General features: G+C 32.4%; 1 protein-coding gene across 1 annotated transcript; it reads left to right on the top strand.

Annotated features, from left to right (window-relative positions):
• Positions 1-243: 243 nt before the first annotated feature.
• LOC124367898 (putative phospholipase B-like 2) lies at positions 244-21,261 on the top strand. The gene is given in 10 exon segments (XM_046825095.1): positions 244-765; positions 3,033-3,273; positions 5,498-5,589; positions 7,421-7,573; positions 8,962-9,166; positions 11,305-11,444; positions 18,564-18,740; positions 18,824-18,881; positions 18,883-18,995; positions 20,875-21,261. Coding segments are annotated over 10 exon segments (1,644 nt in total). The 5' UTR covers positions 244-571; the 3' UTR covers positions 21,146-21,261.
• Positions 21,262-22,189: the final 928 nt, after the last annotated feature.

Below are 22,189 nucleotides of genomic sequence, written 5' to 3'. Positions count from 1 at the left end.
AAAATAATTATTATTGTGTTCTAGGTACTGTAATAAATTATTTACTTTAATACTAATTTTTAATATGCAAAATTTTATAAAAATGCCAACCTGCTTGTTTGCTGTAAGGTTTTTCATGGTTGAGGAATAAATTATGTTATTATGGATATTAAATCAATAATATCATCTGTTAGAACAGGATGAGTCAAATCAGTTGTCAGATCATGTCATTTAATCTGTGTTGGCACTTCAAGGTTAGGTTGTTGCAACCAGTTGATGTCCAGTTGGTTGATTGGTGTCTAGTAGTGAGTCATGGGCATGTTATACAGTGTAACATAACTTTTTTAGTTTGGAGTTGATCTAATTTAAAAGACTTATTTTCAAGTGATAATTTGGTTAGTTATTTACTACTAATAGAAAACTTATCTTTAAACAGTAAACTAGTGAATCACTATACAAAAAGCTTATCACTCTATAGGTTATCTTCTGGTTTACTTATTTCTATCTTACAGTTAAAAGCCAAAGGTTAGTTAAAACTTGCCTGCATGTTCACTTCATAACATCCTCAAGCTAGTTCAGAGAGGCTTAGATCATGTTTTTGTTTTATGTTTTGGTTTTAACTATACTATGTGTGAAATGTCAAGGAGTGTATATCAATGGGAAGGAATATGATGAGTATCGTTTTTCGAAAAACGGAGTCTCCCACAGAATTCTTCACCAGAAAGGTTTTTCATCGTTGCCTTGGGTAGCAAGAAGTGTGTACAACAAAACATACTTAACTACTGGGTAAGTTTGAATTTTTCCGAACTTCCACTACAATATTTTAGTGCTCTATAAAATTATTTTAGTGGATTTTAATCTTATTAAACATATTAATATATCCTATATTCACAAAAGCAAAACGAGTGATTAATGATCATATTTTTTGTAAGAAATCATATGATGAAAAATTTTGCATGAAACTTATTGCTACCATCTTAACTTAAAACATATGTAATAAACTTTCATCCTCATTTATTTTGTGGTCAAAAGCAATTTTAAGATAACATCTCAATAACAGTTTGAGTAAAAAAAGTTAAAAAAGTAAAATAAATGTAGTAAGTCAGTAATAACTGTTTACATTTTTCTATCACATATTTTATTTAAAGTATGTAAATAGAAACAATTTAAGATAAAATGTATTAAACAAAATCGTGCAGTATTTACATATAGCAAATTTTTGAGATCAAGATAAAAATTGTTTAGTTTTGTAAGATTTTCCCAAAACACACCACTTGGAAATGGGGATTTCTTATAGGTCCAGTTTATGCCCTTTGGATATCAAACTTCTTCAATTTTGTCAGCGATAGTCCTCCCTTCTGAGGTGACAACGGCTAAAACCGAGATTACCCAATAAGTGTACTGTACTACTTTCCCGAAACCAAGGATCATGGCTGGAGGAGAGAGAGCATGATATAACCTTAATTTCCCTTATATCATTCTTAACTCCTTTAGCACCAATACGTTATTGTTTGATGGGCTGAAACTACAAAGATGTATTTCACCCAAAATGTAATGCCCATATACTGTAATTTACAATATGTCAATAATAAAGGTTCCTAATTCGTTTTAAAAATGTATAAGTATATAAATGTGTTCTGATGATAAAAATTAAATTATAATAACATTTTATGCTTAAAAATAATTTTAATGTGACAATTTTTGTTTGAACCTATCTGGTATTTGATTTTCATGTGTGTAAAGGTATATATGAGTCTTTTTCAAATGAATTTCTTATGTGGTTATTAATTCCTAACATGGAATGTCCACATAAATAATAATAAGTAGAGTAATTTTATTTTTGTTAAATTATTTTTATAAATATATAATTCGTAAAAAATGGGTTCTGACAATAACAATATATTAGAAATTACAATATTTTAAATAAAAAAATTGTAGTGTAACAATTTTTTTTGTTTAAACATATTTTTCCTAGAATTTTTTGTTTAGGAAAGAATTTTTCCTATTTATCATAATATTAGTATTGAGTTTTCCCACTTAATTTCCAAGCATTTAGATGGTCAGACATGACTACAAAATAATACATTGTGAAGTCCAACATGTTGGACCATGGCAGAAGGTCCAGTAACCAGTTGGTTAACTGGAAACAATCTGGAAACAAACTATAAACCTTTTAAGTGTGCGAAAGTTTCTAGCTTCTCCTTGAAATTTATTTGAAATCTAAGAGGATTTAAACACTTTTTTTACACTAGCACTTGGTGAAAGTTTGTAAAATATTATTGCGTATGGTATTTCTGTGATTTTCTAAAGCAATTTCATTTAAGTCAATTTTTAATTACTATATGTAGGTAACTTTTACTTATTAGAAATTATTTTACAAATTTAAATAACAAAAATGAACTGTATTAATTGTAGACTTTGCACATGTGGGTATAAAAATTTACAATATGTGATGAAAACTACATCAATTCATTAGTGACATTGAAGATCTAGAACATTATAAATAGTTTGAAAATTCAGTAGCATTTTAAAACCATTATTAATTGAAAATTATCAATTCAAGGATAATTTAGAGGGGAAAGAAAAGATTGATGTTCTTGTAGTATAGCATGAGTCTTTTTTAGAGTTACCAATTAAGGATTAAGTACAAAAACAAAGATTTGCTTCAAAGATAAGACTGTTGTTTCACAACTATTGCCAATGGATATGGATATGGATATATACAAGCTTTAAATACAGGTGAATCCAATAAAATAGGGTTTGTGATTTCATTGTAAACTGTATTAGAGATTGATAAAATATCATCATCGTCCATCCTACCATGATGCACCCGGCACTTTGCCAATTTTTTCTATCTTGTTCTCTATCTTTTTCAAGATCTCATAGTTGGTGAGGCAGTGAGTCGTAACAGTTGACTTACAGCAATGCGAAAGTACATTGAGACAAGCATGGTGGTTTGGCTATTGAAAAATTGTGTCTGTCTTCAGTGCAGTCTTATTTCTGAGCTACTTTAGAATTCTGTTGAGATTGATTGAACAGTGTACAATTTCCAGATGGGACTCATTTGATCTGGAAACGAACCCTGAGGTGGATGACAATGAACAAGCATTCCTTGCCGGATACCTGGAGGGTGCAGAGACTCACGAGGCCATTTACGACCACTACTTCAACACCCTTCGGGGTGCGTGTGACGACAAGACAGAACTGTGCCAGCGAATCAACCACTATTTGGATACCAATATTGAATGGATCAAGGGGATGGTGCAAAAGCATGATGACCCCTATTGGAATCAGGTAAATTGTTTAAGATCTGCACCTGATGTGTGAAGACTACAAGATAGTGAAGTTAGAATGTAGTCCTCCTATCTTTCAATATGACACTTTGATAAAGACCAGATAGGTTCATGCAACTTATCAATAAATATCGATTTAGAGTGCCATAGCATTTGGCATAGCTGAAATATTGCACGTGAATGCTGCAACTCATGTAGTTTAACATTAGTCAATGTCCAAAGACGACAACAGTGCTGAAATAATTATGTTTACCATTTACAAGTTGACGTCGGTTGAAATTTTAAAAGAACATCGGCATTGATTTTAATGTAAACATAGTTTGTTACATAAAAGCTAGCAATGTTATTTTTCTTTACAACTAGTGTATTAACATAAACAAACAAAATGTATTCAATGTGAATGTTGAGTTTAGCTCCAGTTCATCTTCTTCTTAGTGCAGCACCTGAAATCTGACGCTGTCACAGACTTGACTCCTGAATCTGGAATCATATTTATCTGAGGAGATCCAAAAAAAGTCGACAACAAAGAAGCTCAAAATGAATTCTTTACATTGCTTCGACATCAAAGATACCTAGACTACAAAATGTAGTGTAATCTAGGTGAAAGTATTTTTATTGTCTTACTTATCAGGCGCACAATTAAGTAGAGAGTTTATCAGATTTCAAATGCTGCATTAAGAGGAATGTGAACTGTAACTCAACTAAACATCCACATTGAATCAACCCTTCCCACCATAGCTTCATTTTGTGTAGAAAATGTATTCAATTATGTAGGCTAATCTTGAAAATGTTCAGATTGTTTTTAATAATGCTCATTGGTAACACATTTAAATGTATACAGAATTTGCTAAAATGCAAATCTGGTGTAAAGGAAATGCCACAGTGTGTACACTAACCTACTAATTTATTTATTAAACTTAATAGAAGCAATAGATAATGGAAAAAGTCTCTCGTTACGGTGGTTCTTGACCACTCTTCAATATTTTAATCATGATATGCTTTTCCAAAACTATATTGTTTTAAGGTTTTGACAAGAATTCTCAGGGACCAAGGTTTCAAAGTTAGGCAACATCTTATCCTTTTGGATAAGTGACGGATAAGTTATCATCTTATCCGTTAAACATGTGTCTAAAGGGGATTGTCTTGGATCCATGCTATTCAACGTGTTCATATACAAATTCCTAAGTTTATTGCAAGTTGCACAATTCAGTTTCATAATGCTGAATGTTGCGCTAAGCTCCAATTCATTTTCCTCTTGGTGCAGCATCTGGAATCTGATACTGTAACAGACTTAACTCCTGAAGTCTGGAATCATGAGTTATGTGCACCTGATAAGATTATAAATATCTTTCAATTTTTCATGGCTTTTTTGGAGGAGTTCTATCTCCCTCACCCTCTCTTTAGTTACACAGTGGTGTAACTAACTGCCCTGTTGATTTACTGCAAACATGTGTCAAATATAAATTATGTGAAGGTTTTTTTAAATGCAGTTAGGTGCTCCAATAGTTTGCCTAATAAAAAAATAGATGAAGTCCAAGAAAGTATTAAATACATCTAAAAATGTAAAATTTTGTAATAATTTAGTAATACATTTGTTTTTTATATTTCATTCTCCTAAATTTGCTTACTTTTATTACCATTACATATATATAATATTTATTACATCGTGTTAATTAAAATTATATATATATATATATATATATAAAACATTCACAGAGCTTGTGTTAATTAAAATTAAACTAGCTGAGAAATTTCAATTGCCACTTCGCTCTTTCTCCACGTTTTACAACCTGTCCAAGATCTCTACTGATCTTGCTTGATACACACTGCTATATTTGATTTACTCAGTTATAATTACCTTTCCTTAGTTATATTTATAATTATTTTTAGTTCCTCAACAACAATTTAGGTTAAATTCCACATATAAATAAAAAAAATACTATTTGAAGCAAAACTATTTGGTCAAATTTTACATTTTTATTGTAATTTGTTTCAAACAATGAAAAAAATCAAATAGACAAAAAATTGTTTGGTAAACATTGCTATTTATAACTTAAAAAACATAATCCCACATTGGCCATATACATTTATTCACTGTAATTGTAATCCGAGGTTTTAAGGTTTGAACACTCCAGGCACTGCATTACTTACTTATATGAAAATAACACATAATGTTGTGATTAACGCAAATTGTTTAAGAAACTAGATCCTGTTCAATGTTGCAGGTGAATTTATTCTACCTCCAAATGGCTGGAATTGTTTTCGGTTACAACAGCGTTGCGCCTGCAGACAAAATATTAACAGTCAGAGATATTATGTAAGTATAGATCTTGTATTGTGTTTTAACTATAGATTTATCTCCGTAGATACTCTATGATATTGTATTTTAGTACTACAATTTTGTTTTAATCCTTCAAATTAATATTCTGTCACTTTTTAACTTGAATAAAATTCAGAGTACATTTTTCACTCATTTATCAAGGTTAGGTCTCAAAATATGTCTTTGACAGAATATGTTTTCGAATTTTTTATAAAAATCTTTATTTTGTCCACTTAATACTAAAAAAATTGACTTTAAAAGATTCACAATAATGGCTTTTTTCCAGAAATTTTTAGTTGCTGTTGAATTTTTTCATAATAATGATAAAAAACCGTAATTGTCTTGTTTTACATTAAATATCTAAGTACAACGAGAAATGTATTTAGGCTTTACAATTATGCACAAATAAATTATGACTGTTGGAGTTGGTGGGGTTTGTTCCATAAGTATCAAAGGTTCTTGCTAGTCTCAACATAAGAGTGTGCCCCTCCTTTTATGCTTTGACTGGAGAGGCTGGTTCAGAGCTGACCTCCCCTTCTTTCGAGGGGACTTGACTTTGAGATTAGTGCTCTAATTCTTCCTCATGAATCTCGATAGGAGGCGCCCCTACTCCCTTTCCCTTACCTTACCCATCCAGAATATCCTATCACTTCGGAAGCAGTGCAAAAGTCCTTATAGGGCTATTTGCAGTGTATAAGCTTCTTGTCTTAAGAGAACAGACAAAAAGGGTACCTACAAAATCAATTTATCATTAAAATTAAGCAATTCTTGCACCAACGGGATATATGGTAGTCTACAGTATTTATTTAAGCGTAGGATCACATTTAATAAACCTCCAAGACAGGCAAACAATAAAACTCAATAAGGGAATGCATGGCAACATGTATCCCATCAGGCACACGATACGCTATATGAAAGACCAGTGTGAACCCAATCGGGTACATGACAGCAGTTGTGAAACATTGCGTGTACCTAATGTGGTACACTTCGTTGTGAACGTATTTATTAATGTAAAAATGGTATGAGCTCTAAATGTACCGGTATTGAAAATGTCAACTTTTACATGTGTACATAAATTACCTCAAAGATTGCCTCAAATTACCTCAAGTGAAATTTTAAAGGAATAACGAGGTAATTGTCTTCATTAATTTCTGTCTGTCTGTCCTAATGATATCTCGAAAACAAACTGAACTATAGAATTGAAATGTAGCTTGAAACTTCATTTCTATACAGGCAACACTGATTTCAATGATGGTGCATGTCACTCTATAGGATATGGTTGATTGTTACCAAAAATTTTTACATTGGTCTTATGGTTAACGATGAAGGGAAAAGAAAATATTAGAATAAATACATTTTTAAACTAACAGAGTACAACTCTGGCTTATCATCATTGAAGCCTATCCACTCAGTAGGCATACAAAGTTTCCTTTTTTTTCTGCAGAAGGGAGACGAAAAAAATTCTTTTCTGTCTGTCTATCTGTCCACAGGATAAGTCAAAAATTTAAAGAGCTGAGTACTCCTATCTTGTATTTTACTACATTCTAATAGTCAAAAATTGTCACACTGTATTATCATTATACTTCAAGTTCAATACATTGTTCTTTTACAAAAAAAAAACATTTTGATGAGACTATACAAACTTGTGGTTCACCCTACGGTCTGTTACCGTTTGATAGTTGTTCACAAGTGATTTAGTAGTTCTAATTCATATGAAAGAGTTTTTATCTAACCAATATCCTTCGTAAATCTCTTTGATCCTATATTAAAGCTGTTCTGTTTCACATGTCCCACCTTTGTAGCTATGAATTTAAAAAGTTTTGTTTAGGTGGATCAATTTTAGTTGGGATTTTGGAGATTTAGAGTCTGCAATGAAGAACGAGACAAACAAAGTTCTGAAGGGCAACAGTCACTGTTCCGCACTGATCAAACTGCTGAGGTCAAAGTCTGATATTCTGGTGGCACATAACACATGGACTGGGTGAGTAGTAACTTATTGGCTGAGTATTAGCTAAACTTTCCAACAGGTTGCTTGATTTATTTTGTGTCGTCTTAGTAAACAACACACAAAACACACAAAAATTGTTCTTAACACAAGGAAACACCAATTTATTAAAGTGACCAATCTAAGGTGACTTAGATCCAAGGAAGTCATTGGCCATGGAAATTGTCTTCAGGAATTCATTGTACACATATACACTAAAAAACTACATATTTTGAGATTTGTCTCTAAAATGTAAAAGACATTAAATTTATTAACTAGGCATAAATTTATCTAGCAATATGAATTATTGTTGATTTTAAAGAAGAATCTTTTAACTTTTAAATTATTTTTATGCCTACAAAAAAATTGTAAACAAATTGAGTAAAAGAACAACTATTTTAATGCAATCAAAAATTCTTATTTTTTACAGTTTTTCAAAACAAAATAGCCGTTACAGTAAATTGTTCATTTTTTTCAATTTTTGGAAGAATCTAGCTCCAACGTCCTATTTTTAACTGATAGAACATGAAAGCTTTGATTACATTAGTTACACAAAAGATAAGTCATCCAATGGTATAATCCGAGCTACGGTATGTGTAGAAATCTTGGTTGCTCCACCGTGCTTAGAGATCGTGTCTAAAACATCAGAGTTCACTCAACTGTGTACCTGATGAGACAATGAGACTACCTCTTCACCTAGATTACACTATATTTTGTAGCATAGGTGTCTCCAATGACGAAATGATGTAAAACGTTCATTTGAGCTTCTTCGTCAACAACATTTTTTTTATCTCTTCAGACAAACATGATTCCAAATTTTAGGAGTCAAGTCTTGACATCATCGAATTCCAGATGCTACACTAAGAGGAAGGTGAACTGGGCCTGAGCTCTACATTCACATTGAATCAACCCTTTCCACCATAGTTTGTTACGTTCAATGCTATTAACTAAACTACCGAAGTGCTCGGGCTACCCCTAGAGGCTAGAGCGAGTGGCTCATGTAACTCAGGCAGTGTGAATGGTAACAATCAATGTTATATGGTGCAGACCTAAGGTTGGACCAGAGAACTAACTGAAATAATCCCACGGATCTCACAGCACACGTCGTCTGTATGATTGATTTATATCCTATATATCCAATACAATCATTGACAAAAGTCTAAATTTGAACTAGAGAATACACGTCAGATGCTTTGGTTCATATACACCATTTAAAACATGTAAAAAAAGTGTGTACTCTGTGCAAGGAAAGAAAAACCCTCAACTCTGATCGTAATTCTTGATTGAATGTTCCATATTAATATATTAAGGTTAGAAATATTATTCACACACCAGTAACAATTGTTACGTTTCTTTGCCGTGCTTGACTAGTTCTGATGCTGTAGGTACGAGACTATGAGAAGGATAATGAAGCGTTATTATCTGCCGTACAAGAATGTGAGTGGAACTGCAGTGAGTTTCTCAGGTTATCCCGGAGCCCTAGTGTCTGGTGATGATTTCTACATTGTCAACTCTGGTCTGGTGGTGCAGGAGACAACCAATGAGAACAACAATGCCTCACTCTGGGCCTACGTTCGTCCAACGGGGCAGGTAAGTGAAAACCCTGTGATCAGAGTTTGAACCTATTGCAGGCTGATATTTAATTGTACCATAAATTAAGATAGATAGATAGGTTTGTGAGTTGAAATATCATAAAAATATTACAAATATTATTGGCTGAGTATTAGCGAAGGCTGTCTGCCTGTCTCTGTTTTCTCCAGACCATTCTTACAAAGTAAACATTATGATTAATAAATATAGTTTATATGGTAACAATTACTTGGAATCTCTAAATGTAATAATACGTAAGATTGAACACAAATTACTTTTCCTATACAAGCCAGCCTTAGATCTGAATGGAATGAAATTTGAAATCAGTTACTCAATTAATTGCAAGATAATTCTCAGGCCAATTGCTTCCTTAGATGAAGCAGAATTTATATATTGCATTGTTCTCATATCAAAGTCCAAGAAAATCCTCGAAATAGTCAAAGACAAAATGAAGACCTGAGGGTGACGAATGATGATCCTCGAACTTCAAATTTTCTTCCATAATGTTGTCCTTGCTCGTTAACAGCTTTTAATTACATCCCAGCTGATAATAGCCCATCTGGCTCAATCTATGGATTTTTAGATTCGACGGTAAGTAGAGAGCGGCAATATACGAACATCTACGCTAATCATTACCCTTAAGTTGTCGTACAATTACGGACGCGCACCGCACTGATTAATTCTAAAAGTCCCGTTTCTGAGAGCAGATAAGGCATATAATTGTGAAACGTTACAAACTTCATTTGAGTTTGATATTGTATTGATAAGATTAAGTAAAGTGATTAGCAGACAGCACGGAGTGAGCAGTCTAAAAAGAAGAGTTTGGACTCTTGCTAATAAACATTATTTTTCTATTATTGCACTGCCACACTACTGGATGAAGTGGCAGTGTATATTCCTAGAATGTAGATTGTTGTTAAACTGTATTTTTGTGGAGGAATAAACTCATTATTTCATATTATTTATTTCATATGGATGCATGTCACTACATGTTATTTGGCTGAGCATTAACAAATATTTGTGCATTAGTCTTATGGGTAACCATTATGACAATTAGAAAATTGCAGAATAAATAAATCTGCTAACAAACTGAGTATAATCATAGGATATTTTAAACATGTGACACATCCATTTCATTCCATTCCATCCTAGGACCTATTATTTTCCTGGTTTATTTGTTGGGTTTACCAAATATTTTGACAAGTGATCAGAGCAAGCTGTGTTTATATGCAGATGACTCTAATTTAATAGTTGCTGGTAAAAACTTGAATGAAATAGAAATTGTAGATAAAATGGAGCTAATGCATATCAAGAATTATTTTTTGTAGTAAAGATTTATTACTAACTTTTAACAAAACTAATCTTTCTGCAGAAAACAAAATAGGAATAAACCCATGCCAAATATAACAATAGGGAATCTGAAAATTTCTCAGTTAACAAAATCCAAATTTCTAGGACTATTTTTGGATGGGAACTTAACTTGGGATAAGCACATTTTGGCTTAGCAAAAAGATCTCTTCTGGAAAATGCTTTGAGAATAATACTAAATTTAAAGAACCGGGATTATGTAAAATATTATTTTTCTAAATTGGGAATTTTATCTGTTTATGGAATGTATATACTTGAAACAGTAATTATAGTCAGATCAAATGTTTACAAATTACCTCGATTAGGGTCGTCACGACTACTTTAAAATAGAAACCAACTGACAGTACATAAACACTCGGAATTTCATTATAAGAAACCAAGCTCGGCAGGCATTAAGTTTATAAATAAAATTCCAAAAGACTTACTCAGTATAGAAAATAATTTATTGTTCAAAAAACACCTTCAAATATTTTTGACTAATGAAGTTTAATATTAATTTGAAGAATTTATGGAAATATAAAAATATTTTTAATAAAATATGACTGATACCATTCTTTATTTGTATAATTTTAAATATAATTGTACAAATTATATGAATAAATTTATTTTGAATTTGAATAGCCTTAGTAAAATGAGCTATAACTTGAAATTTTGCATGCAACCTCAGCTAAGCCTGTTACGCGACATGTGGTGTGATATACTCCTACCTTATTATTATTACTGTTTGATTATTTATCAACAGCAAGTGAACATGTCTTGACATGTTTCAGGTGCTGGAGGTGATCCGTGTGACAGTAGCCAACCGTCTGGCCGGTGGCGGCCGCAGCTGGACCAAGATATTCTCCCAGTACAACAGTGGCACTTACAACAACCAGTGGATGGTGGTGGACATGAATAAGTTCTCGCCTGGGTGAGTTGTTTCTACACAAAAATTTATTTGAGTCATAGAAAATAAAAAAGTAGTAGCAGATTTATTTATAACTAGGAAAGGATATCCTAGTAGACAGTGATATATGTAGTTTTAAATCAAACCAATAACAAGATGGTATGAAGTAATCCTCAAAACAGGGGTCCACACCTTCCAGTTAATGTTTAAATATTACATTCTTGAACACTAATTTTAAGAATCTGTTCTTATAATGTAAGCAACACTTTAGGTCTAGGAGCTGGGAGCCAGTTTGCATTGTATATGTGCAAAACCTAGATTTTCATCAAATCAATAGAGAAATTTCCTCTAAAAACGAAATTGATCGTCATGTGGCATCTGCCACTTTTATTTTGTTGGCCGGTAGTTGGGCTGACAGCCACGTAGTTACAGCTGGTCTTGTCGTCTACGTCTAAGTCTAGTTTTTGAAACTCTTTTCTTTTAACTTACCTGTCTCTATTTAATTGTTGATAGGATTGCTAGTTTTTCCTGATAAGCTTTGCTAGCTCGCGCTCTACCCCAGACTTCCATACGGCTAGCAGTGGACGGAGTCGTTTATTTCATCAAAGCTGGGTGCCTGCTCCTTCAACGAACCGGCACGGTGTCAGTGATCCTTAATTTCGTTACCTGCCTTCCTAAAAGGTCCATGAACCTCTCAGTTTAGTTCATATAGGGCCCAGTCCTACTAAATTCAGTGTACGCAACAGTTAAATTCTCGCAGTCACAAAGATTAGTTATGGTAGTTGAAATAGGAGGGTATCTAGAGTTAATAATATCAAACAATACTTAATTCCCATATCTCATTGTGTCAGACTACAAGACAAAGAGACCACCACTCATCACTTTCAAATACAATGTCGAGTCTTTATAAGGTTGTCTGGACTTTAATTTTCATTATTGATTATTGATTTCTTCCTTGCAGAAAATTATGCTATCAATTTCATGGAAAACTATGTTGGGTGTTTTAAACAATGAAAATTGGCTATCTCGTCCTGGACTATTTTGTTTAATTGGTGGAAGAGAAGACTGTCTAATTTATCTTTCATTTCATTGTCAAGAATATAATATACAATACTCCTCTGGTTCTTTCTTTACACAAGGTAATGTTAATCATGTTTGTTTATTCAGGCAATTTGATCCATGCAGGATGGGAACTCTAAACAATTTATATAGTTCTTGGTTTTCCCAGTCAAAAGTTGTAATTCCTGTCTCCATTTTTTCATACAAATATAATCGATCTATAGCTTTTAACCCTTTGAATATGACAATGATAAAAATTCACCACCAGCTAGTTGTATTATGTGAGAAATGCCACAGTGTTCACATTTTGGGTGAAAAATTACTTTTTCGATTTGTCCAGTTCTACTAATTTGTATCCTATAATGTAAAATATAGCTCCTATGCTTATGTAGGTTTTATTTAAGTAAAAAGTTGTTAAAAAGTTACATACATGAATATTAGGTATAGGTATTTTGAATTGAATTATTCCAAGAGGATTACATTCTCAGCCTATTCCTGATTTTCTTGGTTAAGTAGTCAACCAGTCTTGTGTTCAAATGTACGTCCTAGTAATACACTTTTCCTTTTCAAATACATGTATATCACATTTGTTATGTAAAACAAAATGATGAACATTTGTATATGCAGTCTCACTTACTGTATTCAGACAAAATACACCTTTTCTTGGGATGTCTTCCTAAATATTGAATAGATTAAATTATTGATTTTGTAATCAAAGCAAATGTATAGTGATGCATCAAATTATTCATTCAAACCATTATATATTTGAAGAATATCAAATCAAATCAAATTATTTATTGCCATTGATCACATTTGCATACATGAAATAGGCATTGTCATAAATTAAAATACTAAAATATAAAAGCACAGTAATAAAATACATCGTCAAAATTTAAAATTATAAAATTATGAAATATGAAAGTACAATTATGCAATAATCATATAAGAGTTTCTGCATAAGACAAGTCAATGTAGAATCAACAGAAACATTAAATCTACTTCACAGTTGAGAAATTTCAGCTAATGTATAAAATGGATTACTCAACAGCCAATTCATTAGCTTACTTTTAAACTCAGTAAGAGATACTGCTTGCGCAGACTCATCTAATTTGTTAAAAAAGTTTACACAATTTATCTTATGAGATGAACCAATTTTAGTTAATCTATGCTGAGGAATATTGAGCTTAAACTTATTTCTTGTATTATGTACATGTATGTCTTGCTTGGTGAGAGGAATAAGTGTATGTTAGATTTTGTGTATACTAATACCTGAAAAATATAAAGATTGATAACGGTTAATATCCTCAAATGAACAAAAAGTGGTCGGCAATGATCAAAAGGACACTGCTCTACAAATAGTTCTTATAACTCTCTTTTGAATCAACAAAAGATCTCTCACAGATGTTGCATGACCCCAAAGAATCAGACCATAAGAAATATGGGACTGAAACAAACCAAAATATGCTGTTCTTAAATATTTTACAGTAACAATGTCTTCTCAATTTCCAAATCAGGTAACTAACCCTAGAGATCCTACAGCACAGGTTTTTAATGTGATGAGACCAATTTAATTTTGAATCAATGTAAATGCCAAGTAACTTTACTGAATTGAACCTCCTGAGTTTGAGCTGATAAGCTTAATATAATATTTTGGGTTTTGTCTTGATTACAAGCAATCTATTTGAGGAGAACCAATTCAAGGCTTTCATCTTCCCCTGATTTCATGGTCATTTGAAGATTGATGAGATTCTTATTACAGGAGAAGAGAGAAGTGTCATCTGCATAAATAACAGCACCCACAGATACATTTTTTGGCAAAATCGTTAATCAAAATATTGAAGAAAAAATGGGCCAAGTACTGAGCCTTGTGGCACTCCAATAGTAACTGTCTCCACAGGTGAATTTTTACCTTGAATTGAAACATATTGCTTTCTATTAGTCATGTAAGAATTTATAAGCATACATGAATGTTTTGTCAACCCATAAAAATGAAGTTTATTCAGAATAATACTAAAAAGGGACACAATCAAATGCTTTACTTAAATCCAACAATGAAAGAGCCACAGACTCTTTGTTATCTATTGCATTAAGGGAATAATTTACAATGTTCATAACAGCAGTTGTCGTTGACCTTCCCTTTCGAAAGCCAAATTGTGACTCAGTAAAAAGATTAAATGTTTTGAAATAAAATGAAAGTTGCGTGTGCATTAAAGACTCCAATATTTTAGAAAAATATAGGAACAATAGATACAGGACGATAATTCTGAGGTAATTGTTTGTCGCCCTTTTTATAAATGGGGATTAACTTTCGATATTTTTAGTAAATCCGAAAAATATCCAAACTCCAAACCACTTATTAAAAACGAATGTTAGTGGTTCTTTAATGAAAGGAATAGTTTTTTGACCAAGTAATTTGGACATCCAATAAAAATCCATACTTTTAGAGTTTGAGAGTTTTGCTGTAATCTTTTCTACTTCATTTGGCTCAACTGTTTGCCAAAAAAAATGTTTCAGAAGGAACTGATCTATCGCCCAACAGATCATATATGAGGTGTTAGTGGGTGGAATACCATTTGAAAGTTGATGGACTGAATTTAAAAAGAAATCATTGATTCGTTTTGGATCAAGTGTTACTGCTTGAGAGTTGCCCCGCTAGAATTTTCCTGTTTAATGATTTCCCAGGCGGCCTTACATTTATTTGGGGCTGCCTCAATGTAACTCTCACAGGCCTGCCTTTTTGCTCTCTTTAACTCAGACCTATAATTGCGTTTACAACATAAATAGGTATTATAAGCCAATAAGAGCATGTTCTGACCTACTATCTTCTTAAATTCTTATATACATTGTACAAACTCAACATGTAATCTTTTTCCTTAGCTAAGTCCTGATTATACCATTGTACTTTCTTTTTTTTTAACTCTACATTTATTAGATTTGCTAACTAGAGGGGAACAGTAATGGCCAAAGATTGACAAAATGCTTAAAGAAATTGTCAAATAAAACATCAACTGTTATCATACCAGAATAAATCTGTTGATCATTTCCCACTTTTCATACTTTAACAAATTTTATGAATAAGTTTATTTGATTTTCTGTTTGCTTTCTGATTAAAATTTTATTGCAAACCACTATTATAATTTTTTACTAGGTTCACCCCTATGATCTCGGTATACCTGCATTTTATGAGAGAAATATGGTCAGCAAAATGTCCCTCTAAAGGGGTAATATAATATAAATTATCAGTAAAAATTAACCAAAATGTTATCTATACAAGAATTAATATGGGTGGAGTTTTAACTGTGCAATTCAAATTTAGTGACTTAAGTAAGTTGAAAAATATATTGAGTTTTTTGACTCTGTAATGCAGTCATTTCTTATATTAAAATCACCACAAATGGCAACCATGGCATTTTTAAATCAATAATTCTTTCATAGCCTATTCAAAGTTATGAAAAAATGAATCAATATTCCACTTGTGGAGATCTATACAAACTAACAATATACATATTTTGTTCAATTAATTTTAAGTACATATTTCAATATCCATTTCTATGCTAAAACGTTCTAATATTTATTACTTTATAATTTATATCCTGTTTAACAAAAATTCCTGCTCCAACCATTTTTTCTAATTTTTCTACAATAAAAAACTAGCAGGCAAATAACCATGAGGAACATACAGGTTTACTTCGTCTGTAGTCAACCAGTATTCAGAACACACAAATAATATCAATTTTTTCATTCACTACAAAAATTGCTCTAATTCTAATAATTTATTTCTAATTACTTTGAATATTAAGTTGCAGTATTTTTAAATGGTTTACAGGCTTACTTACTGCACTAAAAAAGGTCCCTTTGATACAATTTGAGATTGGTTCTGCTCAATGATCTGTATATTGTAGGTTGAAGACCGGTTTATGACATCACTCATGTCCGCCTCCGCTATACTGATTCCGTCTTCCAGCTTTTTTAAGTTCAGATCAGTTGAATCTTCTTGAACATTTTTTTCCCAGTTGATTGACCTCTTTGGAGAACTGGAGACGATGTTGGAATAGGCAACCTGTGACCTGATCACATCACGATGTTGATTTGAAATTTTATTTTTAATATTTTGAAATATTTCTTTGATCATTAGGTTTATCTTTTTCCTTCCCCCTTGTTATTGAAGTGCAGTCCATGAGATGTGTATAGATGTCTAGGCAACAGATGAAGTGGTAATATAAAGACATGGTCTTCAGATTCGGCTAAGAGCTCAATTTCACTGTTAAGATAACTTAATTTTTCATCAAGTTCTGGCTTGTCATGTCGTAGGGGCAATGTAGCTAGGATCAAATTAGTGTGAAGAGTGGCTTGAATTTGTTGTTGAATATCATGTAAGATCAGGTTTTCACTCCTCTTCTCAAGATCGTTCGTTCCACCAATCAATACAGCTGCATCACACTTAGTAAGGCCCTTGATTTGTTCATTCATGTCCATGAACGACACCACTCAGCATCGCACCAGGTCTAACAGTAGCTGTCACACAGCTTGTAGTTCTTCGCTGTACTTTATAAGACAAGTCACGTCCGTGACTGTCTGAAATTATAATTATGTTTTGCATGTTCTGATAATGGTTTATTAGTTGAGGATTTGTGACACTCACCTTTAAAGCTTGTAGATGTCAAAGATTTTTTACTTTTAGGAAACTAAAGTATTTTTTAAAGTCTTTTTTGAAAAATGAAGTGGTGGGAATTCACTATGTTGTAAAGAGAAATGCTGCTTTCTTTACCTACATTACTTTCTGCGAGAACTTGAAAGCTGTTACTTAGTGGTATATAAAATGGTTTTGAATGAACTGGTTTTTATAAAGATTTATTTTTATTATTTTCAAGTCTTTGCTCATTACTAAATCCAAAACGCAAGACATCTAATTCTAGTTTTAATTTAACAATTTCTTCCTCGCTTTCTAATACCATTTGATTAAGTTTTGAAATTCTAAAGTTAAGAGATTTGTTTTCATTGTTAGTATCATTTAAGTCCTGTCCAAGTGTTTCCATAATTTTGTTTAAATTTTCAATTTCACTTTTCAATTCTTCACAAGTTAAGCCCCTCCACTTCACTCATATTGAAAGACTCACTCCCATTACATTGGTTACATTTCCAATTAGATTTTGCATTTGAAATAAATTTAAATTCTTCCAAGTCCATATTAATACACGTAATGTGAAAACCATTTCAAACACACTCGGTGCACAATACAGCTCTACTGCTCTTGTTTACCATTTTTATCACAAACTCCACAGGGATACTTTATTTTCTTTACTTTAACCATAATTAAAGTTAATTAAAATTAAAAAAAATAACTGATAACAATAGTAGAAACCAGTTAACAATAAATTTAAACAATTTAAAATAAATTAATTCAAGATGGTCTTTTTGTGTCAGGTCACCACAACAAACAGTTGTAATGATTTATATGCAACAATAAACAAGTGTCAGAATATAAGAATCTATTTTTTTAATCAAGAACTTAAATGCTATTCACAATATTGAGAGTCTAAAAATCCATAAAAGGACTGATATTCAAAGTAGTGTAAATTCTATTTTGTTAAATGACAACAAACAAATCTTTAAATATCTGGACAAGAATGACTGCAACAATTAGCTACAATGGTTTATCTGTCAAGGGAGGTAGATGTACAGGGAGGTAGATGTCTAAACCTGATCTAATCAAAGATATAGTAACCAGAAACAAACTGACAATGTACTAAACCTGTATGACTATGATGCTTTTTTTGAGACACTTAAGTCTGAATGCACAGATGCCATTGCATTTCATGCTATGTCCACATATTGCAATACCATTTCATCATATTACACTTAGCTATCAGATGACGTGTTGCCATTTTGTCATATGTTGCCAAAATGTCAGTTGTCTCACATTATCCCATCACGCTGTGGCTGTCATATCATGTGTTGCCATTTCACTTCCATGACATATAATTGTTTTCACCATTTCTGTAAGCCAGTTGAACCAACAGACTTCGGGCATAAACATCAAACATCTTCCATCTCTCCCAGCATCTAAAACATTTGAATTTACAGATCAGTGAAGCCAGAGCTGCTGTGGATACTGGAACAGATGCCAGGGTACATCCGAGCAGAAGATCAGACTGATGTCTTAACTACTCAGAGTTACTGGGCCAGCTACAACATCCCGTTCTATCCTGATGTTTATAACATGAGCGGCACCCAGGCACTGGTCGACAAGTATGGAGACTTGTAAGTATGCTGATGATGTACAATTGTGACAGTACTTGAAAATAGCAAGTTTTAAATTTTAAACACCTTTGATGTTTGTTTAGCTTCACCCATGACAAGAGCCCAAGAGCTCAGATATTCAAGAGGGATCATGAGAAGGTGTTTGGACGCCCACACGATGATGCAACTGATGCGATCCAACGACTTCCAACACGACCCCTTGTCTCGGTGCAACTGCAGTCCACCCTACAGCGCTGAGAACGCAATTGCTGCAAGGTGGGGTTGTTATAAACAACATCTACTAACCAGTGGCGAATCCAGATAAGGGGCCATGAAATTTATGGACCCTCCAAAATGTTGGAAAAAAAGTTTTCATGAAAGAAATTTAATTATTATCCTCATGTACCATAAAAAAACTAACTTAACTTTATGAACTAAAAATTTGAGTATGAGTAAATTTCTTTATAAAAATATAAATGTGCAATCAAAATCACGTTATTGTTCAAAACATATGGAACTTCTTTTAATATTAAGCATCTATTAAAATTAAGAGAGAATGACTTAAACATGTTCATCCATACTAATGATTCTGGCCAAAAGTGCAAAATTTGTGAATTTTGTATAAACTGCTAAAACATTATAGAAAAATGATTTTAATATAAGATATATTTGTGCCATTACCAGGTCTGACAATATTTTCATTCCTCAAACCAATACAGTATTTTCTACTGAAATTTCTCATTAAAATATTACTAATTTTAAATTATCACATTGATATTGGTATAATACATTCTAGCTTACAGCTAACATTTTGTAACACATAAATTTCTGCTGCTACAGTTTCAAACGTATTTTTAGTTTTGTTGATGGTATACTATTAATAATACTATTATTATTATTATACTAAAAGAAATAAAACATTATACTGTTCTTGCATTTCTCTCAACTAATACATTTTGATCTACTCATAAATAGTCTTTTGATATTCAGTTTTATAAACAGAACTTATTATATAATAAAAATATAACAAACATGTAATAAAATAAAAATAATTTTAATTTTTTTTTTAATGATCATTTTAAAAAAATGATCTTTTCTCTTTTCTCTTTTTTATCTTTTCTCTACAGCCAATTATTGATTTCGTGATGGGAAAATGAGTAAGAAATAAGTAATAATTTAAAACCTAATTTTCAAACATTGAAATCTCATTAAAATAGGTTTTGGACCATTCACGCAATGATGAAACAATTAAGAGTTTTTACTTGTAAATGATGAATACAAAATAGGCCATATGGTATTCAGTTTTATAAACAGACCTTATTTAAAAATGGAAAACATAAATTAGAGAAGCTAACATGAAATAATATGTGTCATGAAGCTTTTATTATTATTCTCCCAAATCATCAAGAATGTATAAAAATAAGCTTTTGAAAAATAAAACTTTTCTACAACTTTAAAATTGTACACCCAATTTAAGCCTTAGAGTAAATTTCTTAATAAAGGATCACAAAACATTCAAATATAAGTGCCCACCAGTATTGCTAACCTTATACAAAATATATTGTTTGAGAAAATTTTCTGCCCAGAAACAAGGTGCCCAATAGTTACGTTAATACTTTTCCCCATGTAAAATATTTAACTCGTCCCATTTGTTCCTTGCCTTTTTATAACCCAATAATCAAATCATTACTGGTTTAAGTCATAGCCCTTGACTCAGGATAAGTTTGCCAAAAAACATTTACGAATATAATATGAAATATGCCTTTATTAAAATGCCTCTTAACCCTTTACTTAGAGTGTATCTTCTAATTTTGTACAACACAATTTACTTGGAAAACTAAACTAACGTCTTGGTGATGCTCTCTTTGTGATATTAAGTAAACTTTGTAATATTAGATACATCATCCTGACCTCTATTTTCCTGTGTTGTCACACATTCACTATACGAGTATACTGCCTAGAAAATCGACCTTTTTTATACACTTATCTGAATTAATAAAAAAAGTTCAAAGGTTTATAACTTTATTTTCAGCCATGTTTTTTATATGGCTGGAAAATATTAATTATAGGGATCAAAAGCATTACTCCACACTCTTAGATCTACTAATGATAATATAATAGATAAGATAAATTAATAGTCTTCTACTGTCTTCAGGAACGACCTCAACTTGATCAACGGTACGTATCCGTTTGCTGCTTTGAGCCATCGTTCACATGGAGCCACAGACGCCAAAGTTACCAACTACAAACTGTCCCAGAGCTTGAGCCTGTGGGCTGTCAGCGGCCCTAGCACCGGGGCTCACCTCCCACCCTTCCGTTGGAGCACTTCCGACTACAACCGTAGTCTGCCTCACCGTGGACACCCCGACTTGTTCAACTTCCAGCCTGTTCTCTTCTCCTGGCCATCCCAACAACGGACTGACTGATCTCATACATTTGTATCTTTATGTACATATTGGGCTACAACTGTTGCCTCATAGGCTTTAAATAAAAATATATCACTGGAGTGCCTCTAAAAATAAGAATCTCCTCCCAAATCTCAGACTAAAAGTTTACTTTTCCACCCCTTTCCCAAATTTAATTCACACAACTTGTCTATAAGTTAGAAAAATAATTAAAAGGTGGATGGATGATGGGTTATGAAGATTTTATATTGAGAAATTAACATGTTCTAGGTCAGTTGCAATGTATGTATGTCATACAGAAGGTAAAGTGTAACTTGATACAACATCAGTCCCAACTTATTTCCGTCAACCAGTCAATAGCGGATGAAGTAAATATCTTATTTTTGGTCATAGGATTATGAGAGTTAATTCGTTTTAAATATATACTTAATATACACACAAGCGCTTTTTATATTTTTCTATTGCTTTTCAGAAAACAGTCTCAAAACGTTCTTGTACGATAAACTAGATTTCATACAAAATAAATAGCACTACAATGGTTCAAGAGCTACTTAAGCGACCGGAAACAAATAGTGACAATTCAGCACGCAAACTAATGGAATAACCAAAACAGCAACGTCCCCACCACTAGCCATAACTCGAGGTGTTCCTCAAGGTTCAGTGCTGAGCCCTGTTTTGTTTATCTTATTTACCAGTGACTTACCAAATTATATTGACACATACTGCTACCCAGTCATGTATGCAGATGACACTGTTCTGGCTACCTCTTACAAATCGAGCTTCTTGATATTAACACCTTCATTTCAGTTAGCATGGCCCATCAATATTGCTTAGAAAACGACCTAGTTTTCAATGAATCAAAAACTCAACACATCATATTTGGAAAAAACAAGGACAAAATAACAATCCCACATACCTTTGAAATTTTTTGCTACACAAAACATCTTGGACTGACGTTAGATGACTCTTTCTCATGGAGCTTTCATATTGATTCTTTGTGTCATCAGCTGAGCACAGCAGTGTTTGCCCTAAGAAGAATAAAATGTGTAAGTACCCCGGAAGCCA

The sequence above is a fragment of the Homalodisca vitripennis genome, chromosome 8 (genome assembly GCF_021130785.1).
Source record: "Homalodisca vitripennis isolate AUS2020 chromosome 8, UT_GWSS_2.1, whole genome shotgun sequence".
In the NCBI taxonomy this organism is placed as follows: Eukaryota; Metazoa; Arthropoda; class Insecta; order Hemiptera; family Cicadellidae; genus Homalodisca; species Homalodisca vitripennis.
This window is presented reverse-complemented; position numbering and strand designations above follow the sequence as displayed.